The sequence below is a fragment of the Myotis daubentonii genome, chromosome 14 (assembly GCF_963259705.1).
Source record: "Myotis daubentonii chromosome 14, mMyoDau2.1, whole genome shotgun sequence".
Lineage (NCBI taxonomy): Eukaryota > Metazoa > Chordata > Mammalia > Chiroptera > Vespertilionidae > Myotis > Myotis daubentonii.
In genome coordinates, this window is record NC_081853.1 from 22,200,469 (window position 1) to 22,222,874 (window position 22,406).

General features: G+C 50.1%; 1 protein-coding gene across 3 annotated transcripts in view; it reads right to left on the reverse strand.

Annotated features, from left to right (window-relative positions):
* The window catches only part of SSUH2 (ssu-2 homolog), a 31,842-nt gene extending 9,700 nt beyond the window's left edge, over positions 1-22,142 (reverse strand). For 2 of the 3 annotated variants that reach the window (XM_059663413.1, XM_059663410.1), the window contains exons 1-7: positions 22,039-22,142; positions 5,995-6,093; positions 5,579-5,660; positions 4,133-4,265; positions 3,428-3,488; positions 2,304-2,428; positions 1,336-1,398 (exon numbers count right to left, since the gene is read on the reverse strand). In XM_059663413.1, coding sequence (XP_059519396.1) covers positions 1,336-1,398; positions 2,304-2,428; positions 3,428-3,488; positions 4,133-4,265; positions 5,579-5,660; positions 5,995-6,093; positions 22,039-22,123 — 648 coding nt within the window. In that variant the 5' untranslated portion in view covers positions 22,124-22,142. The remainder of the gene's footprint in view (positions 1-1,335; positions 1,399-2,303; positions 2,429-3,427; positions 3,489-4,132; positions 4,266-5,578; positions 5,661-5,994; positions 6,094-22,038) is intronic. The other variant, XM_059663412.1, reaches the window with a different exon arrangement.
* Positions 22,143-22,406: the final 264 nt, after the last annotated feature.

A 22,406-nucleotide genomic window follows, 5' to 3' on the forward strand; every position in this document is an offset into this window, starting at 1 on the left:
GGGAGCAGGGAGAGGGGCAGGCTGGCCGAGGGAGCTGGTGTTGGACACGGGGTCTCATCTTGGAGAGGCCCCCAGAGGTGACTCAGGCAACGCTCCCAAGGTGGCTCAGAGTGGGCGCCAGGGACACTCCAGGGGGAGCCTGAGAGAGGAGGGGGAGGAGGAGGAGGAGCAGAGGAGCAAGGGTGGAGAAAGGCACAGAAATGACCTCAGGGAGGAGGTGAACAGCAGGAGTGAAGGCACAGAATAGACTGGGCAGGCGTGGCCACAGCTGGCCCCACACGCTGCTCAGGCGGGCAGAGGAGTGAGCACACAGCAGGCGGAAGGAGGGCAGCAACGGGGTGGAGTGGCAGGCGGGCAGAGGGAGGATGGAGGGAGACACAGCTCAGAGTGACAGTGGTCAGCATGTGCCCAGAGGATTAGGTGTAAATGGGAGAGCTGAGAACACGTGAGGAGCCTGGTAGGACTCCTGGGACCATTAGTAGCCCTGGAAGTGTATGCAAAGAAGGCTGATGCCACCAGAGCCTGGCTGTGTGCTTAGGGGCCTGTCCGGGGTGGAACAGTGTCCCACCTCTCCCCCCACCAAAATTTACACCCAACAGAGCCTCAGAATGTGACCTCATTCGGCACTAGTCTTTGCAGACTAATTAGTTAAGAGAGGTCATCCTGGACTAGGTGGGCCCTAATCCAATACCAGTGTCTTTATAAGGAGGCCAGGAGGACAGAGAGACACACAGGGCGATGGCCATGGGGGACGGAGGCGGAGATTGGAGGGATGCAGCCACAAGCCAAGGACGCCCAGGAGTGCCAGCAGCTGCCCAGAGCTCAAGCCTCCAGAAGGGACCGCCCCGCTGACACCCTGATGCTGGGCTTCCAGCCCCCAGGACTGTGAGAGAATAAATGCCTGAGGCACCCAGTTGGTGGTGATCTATTACAGTCGCCCTCAGAAACTGGGAGCCCTATGAACGTGACCTTCTCGGCTCCCATCACTCTGTACTACAAGTGCCAGTCACTGTGCCTCCCCCACAGCAGGGAGGCCTGGTGGGCAGGACCCAGGCCTTAGTCCTCTTGTTGGGCCTAGTGCCAAGCAGGTACTCAATGAATGCTCATAGATGGATGAGAAAAAAAGAGCAAAATTAAAATCATAAACCACCCAAGTGAAAAAGGCCAATAGAGACCACCGAATCCAACCTTCCCATTGTACAGGTGGGAAAACAGAGGTCCGGCCAGGGGGAATGACTTGCCTGGGGTGCCACTGTTAGGCCCCCAGCCCAGCCCTCTGCCCCCAGAGAGCTCCTCCGCCCACACTACACTTACCATCAGCCACACAAGACTCACCATGCAGGCCCCATGGCAGCCGCTGCACTTGTAGCGTCCCCGCCCGTGGCACTTGTGGCATTCCTGAGGGAGAAACACTTTCCTTGGATCCAGTTTCTCAGTCACCTGCCGTTTCACCACCTCCACCCCCACCCCCACCCCCATGTCACCATCCCAAACAGAGGTACCGACATTCAGAGCCAGAGGGAGAAGATGGCCTTTCCCACTGACCAGGATTCCCAAGGGCCTTGAATGCCAAGCCCAGGAGATCCTCAGAGCCCAGCCGGGTCTGTCCTGGGTGCTGTGAAGGACACTTGCTCTCCCAGTCCCACGTCCTAACTCACGCCCAGGCTGAGCCACAAAGGCCGGGGTCCTTCGCCCACTGAGTGGCGAAGGGGGCTCTGGGAACAGGAGCCGTAAAAATGGACCGCATTTTTGTGAACGGCCCCGAGCTAGCTACTGGAATTTAATCACTGCTGAAAAGAACGGAACACTCCATTGGGCTAGCTCTCGGCGTCCTCCACCTCACAGCGCTAGGAAAACACACGGGCAAACCACAGGCTTGACTCCAGGTCCGCAGTGGAGACAAGACAGGTAATCAGCTGAGACACCACATGAAGGGTCTCAGCCGTGCTCCTGTCATGTGTTAGGTTACCCTTGCTTCGTGGCATGATTAAGTGCCTGTGAAACAGGAGAGAAGTTAAATTCTGTTCCCCTACTAACTTCCAGACATTTTCACTCCATCCGTTTACTGTCAGGCCACAGGGGGTGGGGCGGGGGGCGGACAAACACTCAGAGGGTGTAGGAATGTGAATGCTCACTATTCAAAGCTGGAGACAATTTCTGTAAATGGGACCGTCCTTTTGCTGTGTGAACAGATGGCCCAGAAATAAACCAGCAGCCCGGGTTGGGGGCTTCCTTTCTAGAAGGCTCATGTTTCAGGAAACCCACAGTCTCTGGGAAACCAGCCCGGGAGAAGCGGGTGTTACCTTGACCAGTGACGAGTGAGGGACCTGGAACTTCCTGGTTTCCTCCTGGAACATCGGGGGAACCTGGACCTTGATGTCCCAGAGCTGGGGGGAGGTCCCTCTTCTCGGCCCATCGACTGCGTGGTCTGACACAGAAGCGATTGTTGTAAGACAGCAGGCAGCAGCTGGGATAAGCTTCCATTTAGTCACCAAACAGCACGAGCCTTCCTGTGGTGCCAGGCATAGGCTAGACCCCGGCACTACCAGGAGGGGTAGATACGGGCCCCCCTGGAGTTCGTAGTGAAGCACCCAAGCTTTAGGGTTGAAGGGTCTTGGGTTTGACTCCTGGTTCTTCTACTTCCAAGCTGGGTAACACTAGACACGTTACCTAACCTCTCTGACCTTCCACGGTCTCATCTCTAAAATGGGGAAATTTTTCGCTCACCAGAGGATGGCAGTGACCATGACACAGACGGCATCGGCGTGCGAGCACAGGCTGGCACATGCCGGGGCGCAACACACAAGAGCTGTCACCACTATTGTCTCCTCCCCACCGGCTTCTTCCTCTTCTGTTCAAGGGAACAGATACAGCTAAACCCAAGGGTGAGCACTTTGGCCAAGAATCGCATAAAGGGCTCTGAAATCCCAGACGACTAATTCTTCTGGGGACCAAAGTGGTGGGAGAAGAAATGCTGAAAGGCTTCATAAAAGAGGCAACTTGTGAGCTGAGTCTTGAGGGATGACACAAAGGGTCAGCAGAGGAAACAGGTAGGGTGTGGGCTTCCCAGACAGAACCCAGAGCCTTAGCAGGGTCGGCAGGAGGCGGGCTGGCTCAGTGAACGGGGACCTGGGGCAGCCTGGGGGACAGCAGACGCTGCCTGTGCCATCTCCCCCGTGGCAGCACCAGCCTGTGGCCAAAGGCAAATGCAAGGCTTTCTCAGGACCTTCTGCTAACCGCTTTCTGCACAGCAAGCAGTGCCAAGACCAGCACGGGGAAGTAAGTCTCTGCCATGAAAGCCCTCCCCCTCATTTTACAGGGGACGGGGAAACCGAGGCTCAAGCAGAAGAGCATCTCCTTCCAGGTTAGTGCTCAGACTAGCTGCTGCCAGGCTTGCTCTCAGTGACACTCATTTCAGACAACTCACTAGTAAAGGGCTGAAATGTCCATTCGCTTATCCTGGACTCGCTGAAAGTCTCCAGTCGATACTGTAGAGAAAAAGACATCATGTCCACTCACACACTCCTGGCCATAGGAATACGGAGCATTGTGCAAAAAGTGGGGAAACCAGGGGTCCCACACACCGCACAGGGGCTGCTCAGAGCAGGCTGCCACCAGCGACTTCTGTCCCAGCTGCCCCGGCACGTCTGCAGGGAGGTCAGTGGGCCCAGGGAGTCTCCCTGACAGGCCCACAACGGGGTGATTTCCGTTCCCCATTTCATTATACGAGGGATGTTCTATGAGGCAAGTTTTGGAGCAGCATTTGCCTTCTGACAGATGGAGGCCCCTGGAATCCGCTGCCCTGAGGGTCCCCCCTGGAGGAGCTGATCTGCCTGAAGCCATGATCCTTCTTGATCCTCGTCCACAGAGTCACACACCAGAAAGGTATCGTGGACATCACCTGGCTCCTCCTTTCTCACGTGAGGAAACGGAGACCCAGAGAAGTCAGTGGACTTGCCCAAGGCCACACAGCTATGCAGAGGCCTTTTCCCCCAGATCCCTGCTCTAACCAGTCCCTGCCAGGCCGGCCCCTCACCCTGCACACGGCCCCCCAGGCTGGCCCCTCACCCTGCACACGGCCCCCCAGGCCGGCCCCTTACCCTGCACACGGCCCCCCAGGCCGGCCCCTTACCCGGCACAGTATCTGTTGCTTCATCTGCTGGATGACCAGGTCGCTGGCGGCTGAGCGGCCATAGCAGCATTTGGAGCTCACAAAGCTGAGGAGGGCTTCACGCGCCACCTCCTCTGTCACCAGAGGGACTCTGCTGGGGATGGAGCAGAGAGGCAGGGGTCTGGGGAGGCCCTCACCGGCCCCAGGGCGGGAAAGCACTCAGGAGTCCCACGATGGAGGGTGTGTCAGCAAAGGGGTCCCTGGGAACCGATGTTGGGGGGGGGGTGCGGGAAGGACAGTAACACTGTGTTAGCTCAAGTGTGAGCTCAGGAGTCGGTTGATAGAATCTCAGAAATAAAAATAAAAAAATACTTAAAGATGAATTATGCCATTTTGAGATGAGGAAATGGACAGCCAGAGAAGACATCACAGCTAAGGAGGTGGGGCTAGTGAGGTCCCTGCCCTCGGGAGCTTGACCTCAACCAGAGGAGCTGTGAGCCCCTTCACGGGAGGACCGCAGCCAGGAACCAGCCAGGAACCAGTGACGGCGCGACCACAGCTCATGACTCACCGTGAGCTGGACCAGAGCATGGCCAGGGGAAGGCAGACCCTCCTCGGCCTGCTCTCTGGACACCTCCCCCTCCTGCTACAAAGCTCTCCTGAGGCCCAGCTGTCAGGTCCCCTCCTCCAGGAAGCCCTCTGGCCCCAACCTCTCCGGTGAGCAGGAGCCCTCTCCTCCTTCCTCCCGCTCACATCTTCATGCGTTTCTCCACAGCAGCCCAGCTCCCGTGGTCAGCCCCTCTCATGTGCATTGTGTCTCCAGCCCCAGGACCTGGCTGCCTGTGGGAGGCTGCAGGCTGCAAGACTTGTGCCCCATGCCCTCCCATTCCCTCCCAACAGGGAGGAGAGGTGGCCGAGGGGAGGCGCTCCAGCCTCCCCCCTCTCTGGGCACAAAGCTGGCTGTGACCTTGGAACTCTGCCCCAGTCCTCGCAAAACAAGGAGGGCGTGGGCCTCTCCAGGGAGCAGCCGGCTTTTTCTGTAAAGATTCAGAGAGTAAATATTTCAGGCTTTGCGGACCATCTAGTCAGTGTCTCAACCACTTACCTCTGCTGTTGCAGTGGGAACGCAGCAAGTAAAACAGAGGAGAGGGCTGTGTTCCATAAAACTCGATTCACAAAACCAGGCGGTGGGCTGGGTTTGGCCCCAGGGCCATAGTTTGCAACTATGGTTTTCAACTCTGGCTTGGTAGCCAAGCAGCCTGCAGGGCATGGTAAATACAGATTCCCAGGCCCCGTCCCTGGAGAATCTGATCCGGGTCTGGATCCTGATGGGCTGTTGGGGTTGAGATCTGTGGACCCTGATGCCCCCCAGGGGGGCCCTTGGGGGCAAGGGGGATGGAGCAGTTCACCCCCCGTGATCCTGTGCGATGGCTCCGGGAGGGTCACCAGGTCACACCTGCAGCTCACCTGTGTTCCAGGAACGAGGACCAGCATGTTTGCTCCTGGGGTCTCCGTGGGGCCTCCAAAGGCGGGAAGAAGATCTGCTGCCCTGGAAGAGAGGGAGGAGTCAGGACTCGCTCAAAGGAACGGACACCTGTGGTGGAAGCAGGAAAGAGGGGCCGAGTGTGAGGGGGAGCAGACGGAGAAAAGAATGACGGTTCCCAGATCAGCATCATTCTGTCTTAAAGGGTCATGGTCACGGGATGCTCGCGGACACAGGGCTTGTGCCCATGTCCTCCCATTCCCTCCCAACGGTGACAAGGGCCTTCCCAGGCCCCAGAGGAAAGGGGGGCTACCCCAGCACTGGCCTGTTCCAGAGACGTCCCCCCAATCAGCAGAAGCCCCAGGAAGAGGACGTAGGAACCAAGACCCCACAGACTTACCGCCTCCTTGACAAAGGCAGTCATAGCTGGGCAGCCTCTCCAGGAGTTCGACTGGGGGCACCAGAGGGCTCTCGGCCTCAAAGCTGAGGTCGGCCACGCCTGCAGAGAGATGGGTGGTCCCAAGCCTCAGGGAGGGAGGGGCGTCTACGGAGACTTCCCAGGAAGCTGACAAGTGAGGGCAGGCACATTACTAAAAGCCTCACCCTAATTAAGCCTGGCTCTCTCTGGCACCCTCAGGAGGCAGAACACATCTGCAGGGTGAGGGGGTGGGTGGGGGTGGGATAGTCGCAGCAGTAATTATAAGGATGGGAAACCCTTGAGAATGGCAGCTCCTGGTTGAGGGCCACCTGCTCTGTGCCAGTCACCATGACAGGAGCTTTATAAACATTGTCATAGGCCACCACCCTGGAGAAACATACTGACTTACAGATGGTCACGCTTCCTTAGGGCCCCTCTCTCTCTTTGAAACATGGGTCTATGTCTCCTCCCCTTGAACATGGGCAAGTTCAAGACCAAAGGAACACAATGGAAGCAATGAAGTGACTGCAGCGTCTACTTCTGGCCTCTAGGAGCATTCCCTCTTGAGCCCTGAGCTGTCATGTAAGAAATCAGACCATCCTACCCGTCAGACCATGTGGAGATGCCCTAAGAATAAATGGAGAGGGCTCAGTGGAGCCCAGCCTTCTAGCCACTCCGGCCAAGCCACCAGGCAAATGAGTGAAGCCATCTGGGACCGTCCAGGCCCGACCAAGCTGCCCACTAACTACCACTGAGTGACCTGTTTGGACTACATGGCTGTGTCACTCCCCTCAACTCCCGCCAACTCCTATGTTGAAGCCCTAACTGCCCAGTGGAATGGCATCTGCAGATGGGCCTGTGGGAGGTGGTTACCTCTAGAGGCGGTCATGAGGGCAGAGGCCCCAGGATGGGACTAGTGTCCTTACAAAAAGAGAAAGAGACGAGGGTGTTCTCTCCCCAGCATGTGCGCACTCAGTGAGAAGGCAGCTGTCTACAAGCCAGAAGGGAGTCCTCACCGGACGCAGATCTGCCAGGACCCTGACCTTGGGCTTCCCAGCCTCCAGAACTAACAGGACTAAATGTCTGTTGCTTAAGCCCCCCAGTCAATGTGTTTGTTACAGCAGCCCAAACTAAGACAGGCCCTCACCCGTTACACGCAAAGCAGGAGGATCACCCAGCTGAGCCCTGCCCCAAATTTTGACCTGAAAAATAATGAAACATAGTGACATGGTTGGTTTGAAGACAGTGAGATGTGGAGCAGTCTATCACACAGCTTCCTATGATGGACAGTCTTTGCCCTGGGACTCCCCACAGACATGGGCAAAGAGCCCTGAGCTGTCATGTGAGCTGGGCCCACACCATGTTCTGAGGCTCCTTCTGCTCATGCTCCTTCTTCCCACTCTCCTCTTACATGTCTGCCCTGCCCTGAGGTCTGAAGGCTGTCCCTGCCCCTGTCTGCTCCCTCTCCCCCTTTCCCTTCACAGGTGTCCCCAAAGGACCTCTGGCACATCTAATGCCATCTTGGTGTCTGCTTGTTGCATGACCCCAATGACAGACCATTCCTACCCTGTTCTACCAATGAGAACATGGAGGCTCAGAAAGGTGGTGACTCGCCCAAGATCACACAGCCAGTAGTGATGGAGCTGCATTAAGACCATGGTCCATTGGACTCCAAACCCCATGTTCTTTCCAAGCACTTTTATGAGGCAAAACCTATAGGAGAATCACTCACTATAAATCTGCTGATTTTTCTTATATATGAAATATAAATAACAAAAATCAATAAACAAAATTGAAACAGATTTATAGGCACAGAGAACAAACGATGGGGGACTGGACAACAAAGATGAGAGGGTAAGATCCAGTAGCTGGAATTAAGCCCATTATACTAGTACAAGATTACTTAAAAGGGGAACTTATAATTCCATGTACAAGCCGCTGTAATTCTCCTATCTTTCCAGTAAAGAAACCAAATGGAAAGGATGGGATAGTTATTCCCAGACATCCTGGGATTCCAAATCCACCTACTTTATTATCAACCATTCCTGTGGACTGCCAATATTTTTCAGTGACAGATTTATGTAGTGCCTTTTTCAGCATTCCAGTAGAAAAAGAACAGTCAATATCTCTTTGCTTCTCCTGGGAAGATTGACAATTTACTTGGACTGTAATGCCCAAGTGATACACAGAAAGTCCCACCTATTTCTCCCAAATATTAAAAGCTGATTTAAATGATGTTAAATTTCCTAGAGATTCCACTCTAATCCAGTATGTGGGTGATTTACTTTTATGCAATAGGACATTGCTAGCCTCCCCAAAGGACACAATTTACCTAATGCAGCAGCTAGCTGTAAAAGGACATAAGGTTTCAAAGGATAAGCTTCAATTTTGTTTACCTCAAGTAAAATACCGTGACCATCTCATATCTAAAGATGGCTACTGACTAACCCTGAGAGACTTAGAGGAATCCGATCTTTCACTCTTCCAAAAATAAGAAAGCAGCTTAGATGGACTTCTGGGTTGGACTGGATATTGTCAAAACTGGGTTCCAAACTTTTCATCAATAGCCAGGCCTCTATATGCCCTAGTGAAGTCAGATCAACGTGATCCAACCTAATGGAACCTAAGCTATATAGGCTCTAAAGCAACCATGTCAAACTTGCAGTCCGTGGGCCGCATGCCTCATTTATTTGGCCCGTGTTTGCCTTTGAGTTTGACATGCTTGCTCTAAAGCAAGTGTGAGGAATGTCCTCCCTGTGGGCCATTTAAGGAATCATTTGATGTGGCCCTGCCAAGGGATTCGGGATGAGTTAATTAAATGTCTGACCAAATATAGCAGGCTAATTTTTAAGTTGATAATTTTGTATGGCCCAAGAATGATGTTATAAATATCCAAATGACACTTGGCAGTAAAAAACATTCCCCACCCTTCCTCTAAAGGAAGTACTGTTAAAGCTCCTGCTCTGGGACATCCAAATTATAAATGTCCCTTCTTCCTTTTCACACACAAAAGTAAAGGAAATGCCTTAGGAGTTCTAACTCAGAAACGTGGAGCTCATCATAGACCTATAGGCTATTACAGTCAGCAACTAGACCCACTAGCAAGGGACTCCCTCCCTGTGTGAGGGTGATCTCTGCTCCAGCCATGTCTCTCCTTTAACCATTCATGTTCCTCGTTCTGTTGAATCTTTACTGGACTCTCATCACACTCAACACTTCTCTGTCAGTTGAATGGCTTCTTATGAAATGCTCCTGCTCTCTGCACCTAATATTACTTTAACTCAGTGTAATCATCTTAATTCTGCAGCTTTACAGGATGAAAACACCTACAAGTGTGTTTTGCTTACTTACACCTTCTTGCTACTAGGAATGATTTACAGAGAACTCCTAATGACAACGCTGACTTAATTTGGTTCACAGACAGATCTTATCTGAAGGATGAACAGGGACATTTCTGAGTCGGATATGCAATAACTTCCACAGTGGACATAATTGAAAGTTCTTATCTACCTGAAATAAGATCTGCTCAGCAAGCCCAATTAACTGCTCTAACTTGGGCTTGTCAATTGGCCAAAGATCAAGTAGCCAATATTTACACTGATAGTCACTATGCACTTGATGTAGCTCGGGACTCTGGAATGTTATGGAAGCAGTGAGGCTTCTTAACTTCCTCAGGAAAGCCCATAAAAATGGCAAGTGGGTGGAGGGGGTTAAGGGGATTGGGGGAGGGGACATCTGTAATACTTTCAACAACAAAGGTACATTTTTTAAAAATGGAAAACTGGTTGCAGAATTTGTAGATGCCATTCAATTGGCATTTATCAAAACCCCAGGGCATTCTAAAGCTATCACCACGGAGCAAAAGGAAATCATTCCACTGATGCTGCAGCTCAGCAGGCGGCATTGAACAGTCAAGTTATCCAGACCCCAGAATGTTCTTTGCTTTCTATTAAATCAATAAAAGATTATCTTTTCCACTATCAACAGCTACAGAGGAAGAAAAGGAAACATGACAACAAAAGGGGGGAACCTTTGACCCAGAGAGACAGATATGGCTTGGACCCAATCAGAAACCTATTTTACCTATAGGGGCCCAACTCCCTACACTTCAGCATGCACATGAGCTAACACATTGCGGTCCTGAGAAGATTATCTCAGGGAGTAAACAATATTACTGAAAGCCTTCTCCTGCTATCACTCATAATGTGTACAGCAGATGTTCTCTGTCCAAAATATAACCCAGGAAAACCACTCCAGGGATCCCAAGGACATTGCCCACTTCTTTTGGGTCCATTTGAAGTATGGTAATTGGATTTTATCCAAATGCCACCATTTCAGGGATACAAATATATATTAGTTATGATTTGTATGTTTTCTCACTGGGCTGAGGCCTTCCCTTGCAGGAGAGCAACAGCCTTAACAGTTAGTAAATTGTTATTAGAAAATATAATCCCCAATTGGGGAATTCCCTCTGAATTACATAGTGACCGAGGGACTCAGTTCACTGAACAAATAATAAAACCATCTGTAATATTTAGCCTACACCACAGTCTTCAGGGCTTGTGGAACGTACCAATGGTACAATCAAAATTCAACTAGCCAAATTTCAGAAGCCTTTCCTCTCCCCTGACAAAGACTGTTCAAGGATGAGAAGCCGACCACAGAGGCAGACAGCTACCACAAGACGTCAAGTAGGCCTGAATGCTCACAAATTGACACTGTTCAAATCTTGTTCCTATATCACCTAATTGTTATTGATTGAATGTACATAAAATGATTTTTATATTGTTATTATCCTCCTTATTGTTTCCTAGGGGAAACAATATCTGTCTCCTCAGACCCTTTCCCTTATTAGACATGAAAAATTTAACTTGGGTACCTGATAATCTTTCCCATCTACTAGACAATGATATTCTGATTATCAGTTATGATAATGAAGTTAACATTTTGTTGGCCACACACAGGTCTTCTCCTATAAATATAAGCGTTGGTACATTTTTTTTCTGGATATATCTATTATAAAGGGCCCAACTTGGGCAAATACCTCCAAGAATGCCTCGCTGATAATTCCCGTGGTAGATATATGGCTCTAATCTATGAGTATTATATACCTATAGGAATGGATGATGAAAGCCTAAGAAAAACACCTGGATGTGATGGGGGAAAAGCTTGCAGTGACCTGCCCTGTCTGTCATAGAATATCTTGTCTTCAGACCCACCAGCCATGCTCTTGTGGCTGGATGTCCATGAAACCAGAAAAAAATCAATAGGTCCCCATTTCAAAAATTATTAGGATTATTTGATGGGTAAATATGTCTGTAACTACTCCTGGATGCTTGTGGGAAGCCCTATGGAATACTCAAACTCTGGCTCATTTTGGGGTTACCTCTACCCACTTAACTATAGCATGGGAAACTCAACATTTTGGAGTCCATTCAGTATACTCCAACTGCTCCCAACCCATAGCTACCCAATGGCAACAACATTCCTGGTGGATCCAATAACATTGGTCCCTAAAAGAAATAAAAGTGGAATACTTGGAGGAGTAGGGGTTGGCCTTGGCATTCTAGGACAAGCTGAACTTGCAGCTAATGAAGAACGCCATTCATTAGAAAAAGACTCTCTACCTAAAATAGGTCATATGGAGGGAATGTTGTTTCAAGAAGGAAAAGGGTGGGAAGCAGCATGGAAAGGACAATAAAGCCTTAGCTCAGTGGATAGGACAGGCTATAAAAACTCATGCACAAACCCAACAATGAGAACATGCCTATATCCTAACGCAACAGAACCTATTGTCACTCTATGCAAATGGAATCTGAAGTAGCTATGGAACAATGGCCAACAATAATGGGTACGGAAGCCCAGGCCAGACACATATGAGACTCATACAGTTCTCCTGGATTTTGGAAAACTTTGGTTGGGAAATGTGATCTACTTTGATGTGTCTTAAAAACCCAGGCTCCTCAGTTAGATCCTAAGCTTAAATTCTCAGGAGTTCAACTGGCTGGCATAGGGACCATCCTCAATAACACTAGAACACTTCCAATGAGAAGTAGATGGGCCATATTTAAAAACAATAAATAATGGGAATCTATCTCACTATCTGATTGTGAAAATTAAAAAGGTGAACGGTTATGCCCCCAATCTATATGGAATATTGGATTCACCCAGTCCTGGCCTACTGTATCCACCCCAACAAATAATAATATATGGCATATGGGAAAGGGGCATTTTTGTTGGGAAGGGTTAGAAAATGTTTCTGTTATACTAAGTAATTTCTATTGTAATAACACCCAATTTACATTAAATACTACAGGAATATGGTATAATACTGAAATTATAGGCTACATAACTTTGCCTGAGGTTAATAAAACCTATGATAATATTGATACTGAAAATCCAATGTATTGGGAAATCGAACTTAATCCTCCCCATGAAGTCATTTCTATGGAGACTAACCAATCAGAAGAAAAATTACAGCTTTTAGATAATGAAATAGTAAAGAGTCTTAATTCATCTGGCCAACCATATCATAAGGTACAAGCAACAGTGAATGAAGGAGGAAAACATAATTAGCTTAATAAAAAATTATAAGACATGTAAAGGGTTGTTTGTTGGCTCGGATGCGCGTACCCCTCAGACTCTTCCTTGTCTAGTATTAGATATTTTCTGTTCCTAATCAGTGTTACTGGTTTAATACTCTTGCTTTTGTTTCCTGGTATGTAAATGTTATACTAGACGCAGAAAAACAAAACTTAAGCAGAGCCCTAACCGGTTTGGCTCAGTGGATAGAGCATCGGCCTGTGGACTGAGGGTCCCAGGTTCGATTCCAGTCAAGGGCATATACCTTGGTTGAGGGCACATCCCCAGTAGGAGGTGTGCAGGAGGCAGCTGATCAATGTTTCTCTCTCATCGATGTTTCTAACTCTCTATCCCTCTCCCTTCCTCTCTGTAAAAAATCAATAAAATATATTTAAAAAAAACACTTAAGCAGAAAAAAAGACTCAGATCATAGTATCTAAAATATTAGAAATGATTCAGAATATTTTTTAACAAGGACATATAGGATCTGACTGCCTCCCATTCACCTGCCTTTTTATTTTGAATAATAATAGTAATTCGACCTTGAATGACATCTAAGGTTATGGCCCATTCCCAATGGTCCACCCTATTCAGCTAGACAAATGCTGACACTGAGAAATCCTAGGGATAAGCCTTCCTAGCACCGTGGGACCTCATTATCCAACCAAAAGGTTGGTCATCAAGGCATCCGTTAGATTGATTTATGTCCAAAAGGGGGACGTGTGGTCAAAAAGAGGCCACATACTACACCTGACAAGCTCAGGAAGGCCTGTGTGATGGCCTTGCAAACTCAGAGACCTAAAATAACCTCAAACTACAGTCTGAAATTAAAACTTTTTAAACTAAAACCAGTTTATGGTCGGCAGTTATGTCCTAGGCCAGGACAAAGGTCAATCTTTACCTAAACTGAGCCTATTGGCTTTTTGCCTCTATATCTTTGGAATATCAAAGCAGTTTTCTTTTTCCAGACCCCTCAAAGCACAGGCACCTCTCTGCAGAGACCACAAATCCGCTCATTGTTATCGAATTAATCGCTGACTGTTGACTATCCTGCACCCACCTATGTAAAAGAAGCATGTGTCTATCATTTTACTTTTTATCCAATCCCAGTGGTTTTCCCACTTTGCTGTCTCCCACCTCCCTAATCTATCACCATTGGATTTCACGTAACCCACTTATGTCTCCTCTTTTGATTGTAATTATCGAACAAGATGAAAACTGCCATTCTCTGGAGCATTATCTCAATCTGTTGATATTTTGCTTCCCAGCAATTGTTGACAGTTTGGCTCAAATAAACTCACAAAAGTTATTCACAAGTCTGAATGTTTCTCTATGGGGGGGTCTAACCTGCATGACTAGCAACATGCGGAGGGGGGGCGCGGTTAGGAGGGAGGAAGGGAGAAGGTCAGCAGAAGGTCCGAACCGCGTGACCAGTGACATGAAAGATTAGGGGGTCTAAACCGCATGACCAGTGAGTGATATGCTAGGAGAGGCCACCCTGGGGGGCGAGGCCCTTGTTTTCCCAGTTTTGCCCATTGCCAGGCACCCGGGGCTCTCCGCCCTGGTGACCTTCTGTACCTGGCCCCTCGCCCCTGCTCTGCCCATGCCTTTCTAACTGCCTACCACATAACCACTATGCTGAACACTCTAAACTAATGCAAAATTAACACTGAATTAAGAAAAGAAAAAGAAATTTTGAAAAACCTCATCTTGATCCATCAGGCTATGACATAAGACACATGGCCTGAGCCTCAAGCAGGAGAGCATAATATAAGAACTGGTCCCCGGAAACTCAGGACAACTCAGGAAGCACCTGCCCACTCACTTGTTGCTCCACCCCACCCTCCACTGGAGACCTGGAAGGTAGGACTTCTAACTCCACTCAACACGAGGAGTCTGCGGCTCAGAAGTCACTCCAGAACCCAAGGGTGCACAGCGGTGGAGTGAGAGCAGGGGATAGGCTCCAGTTGATCCAGTTCCAGCCCACTGGGCCACCCCTCAAACCCGTTCCCTGAAGCCCCTGCTGCCCGCAGGGACCAGAATCCCTCCACTCTCTTCCTAGCTGCCCAGCTAATCACAGAGAGTTGGCCCTAAAGGGTGAACTGATAAAAATGGTCAGTGGAGGTGATTCTCTGCGTTAAGTCCCTGGAGCACACACATGGGTCAAACCTCCAGCTGACCCACCTCCCACCCAGGCCTGCCTTTCTTTTTTCTTTTCTTTTTCTTTTTCCTATTTATTTATTTATTTATTTATTTAGGCAGCTCTTTAAAGCCTATAGCTTTTGACCTCCACAAACTAAAATTGTCCTTTTGAGTTTAATAAAAAACAGAGGCCAGAAAAATAAGTAGATCTTCTTCTAAATTGGAGCAGCCTTGTTTGTCTGGAAGTGGAGTGGAGGGGGTGAGACAGACTGAAATGCTGAAACACATGACCAGTGAACAACCCCGTTCTACTCCTCCCCCCAAATTAGAAAGGTCTTTGTCCTCAAACATACATGCATCTGTAAGTATCTTTCTCCTTGCAGGAAACTTAAAAGGAAGCCGCAACAGAAGGATGTTTGCAGATGTAGAGAGTGTCTTTTTAGCAGGAAAACATCTGTAAGCACATGAAACTGGTGAGAGCGCCAGGATGGACATGGGTGTGGCGCAACGTCCCAAAGCTTCACGCTGTGGCCTGCCAATAAGCACTGAAGCCCCTGGTGTGATAATATGGAATTATTTATACCTTAGTTCCCAATATTTTGTTTCTAATGTTTATTAGCATCCTGAGCTATTTTAGCCACCAGGGACCCAGGGACCCACAAACACTTTCTATAAATTGGCAGGTGGTAAGTATTGTAGACTTTGTGGGCCAAGCGGTCTGTCTCAATCACTCACCTCCATTATTCTGGCTCAAAGCAGCCGCAGACGCTACACAATTGAATGAGTGGCTCTGTTCCGATAACGCTTTGCAAAAACAGGCGGTGGGTCCTGAGCCATATTTTGCCCACCCACCCTGACCTAGACAGTCACCTGTGAGGATGGGTTTGAGGGGAAGGTGGAGGCTGGAATTTGAACTTTCTGGGACCAGGGCCCATGCACGTCCATCGCAGCTCCCGTGAGCCCAGTTATCCGAAGGGAAGCTGAAGGTCAGGGCTGGACGGAGGCCAGGGTGACTGGACTCAGAATCCCTGAGGCTCGGCGGCAGGAACCTGGGCTCGGATCCCCTGGAGCTGAGCCAGGTAATACATGAGCCTGTGCCAGCCACACACCCGCGCAGAACTCAACTCTCCAGGTGTGCAACCGAGCGGACGCTCGTGCCCATCTAATGAGAATGTGAACGCAGCCCTGAGCCTGGCGTTAATAAATGCCCAGTCAATGCCATGGGCCCGAGAAGGCAAGGCCTTCCTCTCTCTTTGTGCTCCTTTGAGCCAGGGAACAGCGGAAATGTCAGGCAGAGGAAGAAAGCAGTGGCCCCACCCACCCAGAAGTCTCGGGGCAGCTAGGGCATCAGTACTGTCCTTCAGGAGGAGACAGGGAAAGGCCCTGTGGCTGCGATGTCCTGCTGCAAACCAAACAAAGGGGCAGGAAGCGGGGAAGAATGAGAGGTGGGAAAGCCAGAGCTCCATCCATCGCAGGGGAGCCACCCCGACCTCCCAGGGCAGTCATCAATCGTCAGCGCTAAATTAACCTCACCATTATGTTATGGACAAAAATAAAGGACTCCAGGCTGAACTACGGGCGGACGCGTCATTTCCTGTGCAGATCTCATCGGGCACAACAGGAACGCGGACGTCACAGGGCATTGTGTGACACCCAGCGTAGGGCACCCCAGAGGGGGCCACCGGGCCCCTCACTGTCTCCCTGGTGCTGGGGCTGAGTCCCAGGGCAGCTGTCCAGCTGGACCGCCCCACCCTTACACACGCATGGTGGCCGGTGGCCCACCAGCGGATGGCGCAGGCATGATCTCTTTTGCGCTTCACAACAACCACTGTTTTCCCCAGTTTGTAACAGAACAAGATGAGGCTCAGAGAAGTGATTTGGAGCAACGAGCTCAGACATTCACAGCAGAGACAGAAGCAGTACTTAGATCTCAGGTCCTGACTCCAAGCCCCAACGCCCTTCCCACTTAGCTGAACACCCTACTGCTCCATGCAAACGGCATCAAGCGGCTGCAGAGAAGGCTTCGCAAAGTGTTACCAAGGCAGCGTTTCTGCTCACCAGCCACCAGCTGCTTTTTGTTTGTACAGAGAGGGATTTTCCTTGCAGAGAAAGGGATAATTCATGGATAGCCTCTTCAGTGCTCTTTTAAACTGCCAACCCCCTTATTTCAGAAGGATAAACAGAGCCCACATCATCTGCCCCCGATTCCAGATTCATCACCTCACAAGCCCTGAAATCATGCCACTTCTCTGCTCCAACGGCTCCCCACTGCTGTCTTGCTCTGACTTGTTTTATACTTTATCTCCTTCAGCAGGTGTGAGAGCCCCTTTTAGACAGGGAGCCCCCTCCCCTGCTTCTTGCATACAGTTGGTGGACATAGACGTCTGATGACTTAAATTCTACTTAAGATGCTGCAAGAGAGAGTCAAGTGGTCAAATTCACAGAGACAGAAAGTAGGATGGTGTTTTCGGGGGGGGGGAATGGGGAGTCCTCATTTGATGGGGACAGTTTCAGTTGGGAACATGAAAACATTCTGGAGATGGATGGAGGTGATGGTTGCATAACAACGTGAAGGCGCTGAAGGCCACTGAGCTGCACACTTAGAAATGGTAAGATGGCAAATGTTATGTTACAGATATTTTACCACAATTTAGAATAAAATAAAAGAGAAGATAAGGAGGTTCAGGTGATTATAAGATAAAGAAAAGAAAGAAGTCCTGTTTTGTCTAAAAGCACAAGCAGCCCTGGCCGGTGTGGCTCAGTCGGTTGGGTGTCGTCCATGCACTAGGAGGCTGCTGGTTGATTCCTGGTTGGGGCCCATGCCCGGGATGCGGGCTCCATTCCTGGTGGGGGGTGTCAGGAGGCAGCCGATCCATGTTGCACTTTCACATCGATATTTTTCTCTCTCTCTCCCTTCCTCTCTCTCTGAAAATCAATAAACTATTCTTTTAAAAAGGAACAACAAACACACAAATAATTGGCTACACTAATTAAAGGCCTTCCTAGCAAGACCAGAAAGCTGGCAGGCCATCCCCTCTCTCACGCACTGCAGTGGCTCACTCCAGCCCGCAGCTGATGTCCAGGCTCCTGAACCTGTCCGATCAGGCCCTGCATTACATGTGGGGAGAAAGGGTTCTCTCTGCTCACATGATGAGGAGAAACTCCTCCTATGTTGTCCAGAGCAGGGTGAGAGGAGGAAAGACAGCTCCCTGGGAAGGGGGAGGGGGTAGGAACGCAGAACGGAGCAGAAAGGGGGAGTGAGAGAGAGAGACAGCTTGCTTGAGGCTTGAGAGAGAAGTGTGGGAACTTTGGCGTGGGGAACATTGAGAAAATATAATGTGAGTGAGACCGACATCAACAGAAATGGGGGAAGAAGACCTGGAAGGGGTTCCCCTGGAGTTAGCAGCCCCTCTGTGCCAGGGAAGAATGCAGCAAGCGCCACCACACAGCTCCACTAAGTGGGATGGGAAACCCATGCTCTGTGGAAGGTGCCATCGCGCCCAGAGAGGCCCACGTGAGGGCCGGGCTTTCTAAGAGCTGCCTGTCCCTTCTGGAGGGGGCCTGTCACTTCATGACACTGAGGTTTGCATACATCCTCATACATACACTGTGCCATTTCTCCCAGCCCTTCTCTGGCCACTTCTGCCCATGACATCCCATCACCTGGTTCAGCCGAACTCGGCCCAGATCTCCCCGCCTGCAAAGCTGGCCTGGGTGGGGGTTCTCCTGCTCTGTGATCTCAGAACTCCACTGCCTTCAAGAGAATCCACTCCCCATCATTGCTTTTGCCAAATGGCTTTGTAAGAATTACTAGAGGCTCAGTGCATGAAATGCGTGCACAGGTAAGATCCCTAGGCCTGGCTGGAGATCAGGGCCAATCAGGCTCCCTACCTCCCTGCCTCCCCGCCTCCTCCTTCCCTTGCTCCCTCGGCGCCCTGCCACTGCAGCTGGTCGTCCTCCGTGTTCTGCCCCGCCCCCTGGTGGTCAGTGCACATCATAGCGAGCGAGCGAACTCCTGGTCTCCCAGTCGAACTCCCAAGGGACAGTTTGCATATTATCCTTTTATATATATAGATTACTTGTAAAATACCTGCTTGGGGTCTGCCTCCCCTACTAGGCTTTTAACACCTTGAAGGTAGGTCAGTGTTTTATTCATCCTTGTTGCCCCAGCCATGAGCACAGCACAAAGCAGCTAGCCTGCTGTGTAGTCTTGAGGAAAAATCACTTTACTTTTAGGGTCTTGATACCTTTCCCTAAACCAGGGCTCAGGGAGGAGAAGGTAGTGCTGTGGATAAGAGATCTGCAAACAAATTTGGGAGAGTTCTTGGGCTCCCCACTAAGCTATGATATGATGTCATTAAAGGTTTTATTTCTTACTCCCCAAAGGGGACAGTATCTTTCCACTAGTAGTTTCCAGACCCACAATCCCTTTCCAAAGATGTGGCAGCCCTTAGGAAAGACTGGAGGGGCCCCAAGAGGCCGGGGCGAGCCTGGGAGGGAAGGCCTGCATCCCTGGTGGCTGTGCCTCCATCCTAAGAGGTGTGTGGAAAACGCCAAGGCCCAAGGTCAGTGACCAAGACTCTTGGAGACTGGGCCCCTGCCCGGAAGTGCAGCATCCCTTCCCACCCAGGGACCGTGTCAGCTTCAGATCCAGTCTCTGATCTCCAACGCAGAGCAAGGCAGGGGGCACCCTGTGAACAAACCTTCGGGGACCGGAGCTGGTCCAGATGCCAGTCCCATCTCTTCAGTGCTGAGTCACTAATGCGACAGTTTTGTGGCCTCAGATCACTGCCCCCACCTCCCTAGGGCCCAGGGCCCAGGAGTGAGGAGGTGCCACTGAGGTCCTGCGCTCCTGGACCAGTGCAGCCTCCTTCTAAAGTTACCAGGGGCTGCAGTTCGACTCCGTCGTACTTGAAGAGGCTCTGACTTACCATTTCTGGGAGGGCTGTAAGTCTGCAATCAAAGAAGTTATATTACAAAAGATATGGTTTTTAGAATAAAGGAGGAGATATTTCCTCTTCAGCTCTGAGCAAGGACATCTCCCTCTAAGAGAAGACTGATTAAAATCATATTATGTCTGAGACCATCGAAGAAACAGGAGAAGAAAAGACTGAAGAGTTCTTGTTTTAAACACAGGACAGACAGGTTCTGAGGAGCTTTGCGGGGTAGAATAAACACCAAAGAGTAGAAGCTCCAGGGAAAGAGATATCATCTCAATGTAAGAGAACTTTTGACGGGATCAGCTGTAGGAGGGGCAGCTGCCCACCACGAAGGCGCTCCCCTCAATGGGGGGATGCTGCCTCCAGCTGGCGATGCTGTCGGAGGCATCCCAGCATCCACCAGTGGAGGTGCTCAACGGCCTTCAAGGTGGCGTCCACATGGGTGCCACATCCCAGAATGTCCCCGTCTGTGCGACCTTTGGTCCCAAAGTGTGTCATCAGAGGAGGATAGTCTCTTGCTGAAGCTGCCCACATTACAGACTCAAAAACTCAGGGACAGCACTTCAGTGGCTGGGCAAGGTAACTCAACTGGACAAAGTGGGCAGCCGCCTCTCACCTGAGAAGGACATTTAAATTATGGAAGTCCTGTAGTAATTAGTAAGTTTGAAACCTGGAGAAAATTTTACTTAGTTCCAGAGTGCATCAACTCGGTTTCTAAAGCGTTTTCTGGGCAGCCCCATCCCTTGCAGGAGGCCCTAAGTGCTGCCCTGAGCTTTGATTGGGTTAGAAGTCCACACAGGGGGCGACCCTATGACAGAATCGAGTCTATCATTTTGGAATGTTAAGGGAACTAAAACGTTCGCCTTACTCTCACCTTGCTTACTAAAGGGTGACGCCAAAATAGAAACATCACAGGTGATCATATCTCCCCTTAATGACAGCTTAATTTTAAAGCTCTGGAGGGTAAAATCTGATAATTTTCTAGAGTCAATATTTACTTCATGCCTGCTCTAGACTGCGTGATGTTTTAGGCACTGTACAGCCAATTAATCCTTGATTAAATCTGCAAGATGACACCATCGAGCTTAAATGACTTAAAATCTCCCAGCACAAATGGGCCCAGCTTGCATTTGAATTGAGATCTGACTTAGCCCGTTTCTACTAAGAGAAATTCCCAATATAAATGGAAAGGCTGCTAATGAGCAGTGTTTTGACAGGAAAGACTGCATTTGAATGTTAGTAGGAGCTTATTAAAATAAGACTAAGAACACACATTTTCCAACATGTCAGGTTAGGTCCTCCTCAAACACATGCTAAGACATCTCCATACAGCTTCCACTTCAACATGAAAAATTTGAATTGAGCCCTAAGAAGAGCATGAGTTTATTTTATATTGCACTTGGGCTCTGAAGCTTAGAGCTCTGAGATAACAACAGAGACAACAGAGAGGGTTGGACCCTCGAAGGACCTTTGCGGCCCCCGAGTTCAGTAACTATGAAAATGGACTAGTGCCCCAGGTCTCGCCGGGAGTCAGATGAAGCTGTGGACTCCACTCCAAAAAAGCACACTCACACAACATTTTGCCCACCCCTTCATGGTCTTCAGATGAAGAACTCCTCACCCCATCTCCCTTCATGGATGAGAAAATTGCAGCTCCGAGAGTTTAAACGACTGGCCCACGATCACACAGGCAATTCACAGCAGCGTCGGTATTGAACCCCTAGCCTCCCAATTCCCAATCTGAGACTGTACAGCATTCCTCATTCCAATTCAGGATCAAAAATTTTTAAACATAGTACATTTTTTCCTAAAGATACCATTTTTTTTCGTTGTCTCTTTAAATAGTCCTTATATTCCACTGTATTTTTGTCCCAGTAAAGACAGGAAGGGGTCGCCCGGGCTGTTTCGGGAGCGGTCACGAACAGACCGGCTCTTTGCTAGAGGGAGACCATGAGTAAAGACCTTTCATGACATTTTTAAATTAACCTTATCTAAGAGCTGAGCCCTGTTGTGACTGAAATAAGACTCCTGACAGTCACACTTACATCTGGCTCTGGAGGAGGGGCACTGTCGATAGAGAAAGGAAGGATAGGGCTGTAAGACTTGGATGCATTAAGTCCTTAGGGAGAAAAGTTCTCCTCTTGGGTTTTACCATCCTTCTCCACTGCCCAGGGGCCCTTGCAGACACCAGACTGCAGGCTGGGAATGGGCTCTGCACACAGGAGGAAGGAGGGAAGGAGGGAAGAAGGGAAGGAGGGAAGGAGGGAAGGATGCCCTCCGCGGGGCAGACACAGCCCGAGGCAGCACTCGGGCTCGGTGCCCACTACAGAGGTGTGCGTCCGCACCGCCCGGCTGTACTTACTGTCCTCGTCACTCAGATCCCTGTCCATGGTCCAGATGTCCAGCCAAAGAGGTTTCTGCCCTTCCAGTGGCTTGGCCGCCAGCATCTGAGGGACTACCCTCGGCCCCTCCCGGACGGGAGGCCCATTGTTGCCTGATTTGAATACAACAGAGGGAAACATCAGAGGGGAAGCACCTAGCCCATGAGAGTAGCCGCTCTGGGCCCTTTGACAGGGGTTCCTGGAGCTCCTACTCACCAGGCTTTCTATGTGCCAGCCTCTTGCTGGGCGCCTCTAGTCGCCCGAGTCCTCACCACCCAGGAGGTGGGCACTTTTAGGTGCCCATTCACCTGAGCTGAATCCAAACTCATGCGCCTGACTCAAGCCGGAG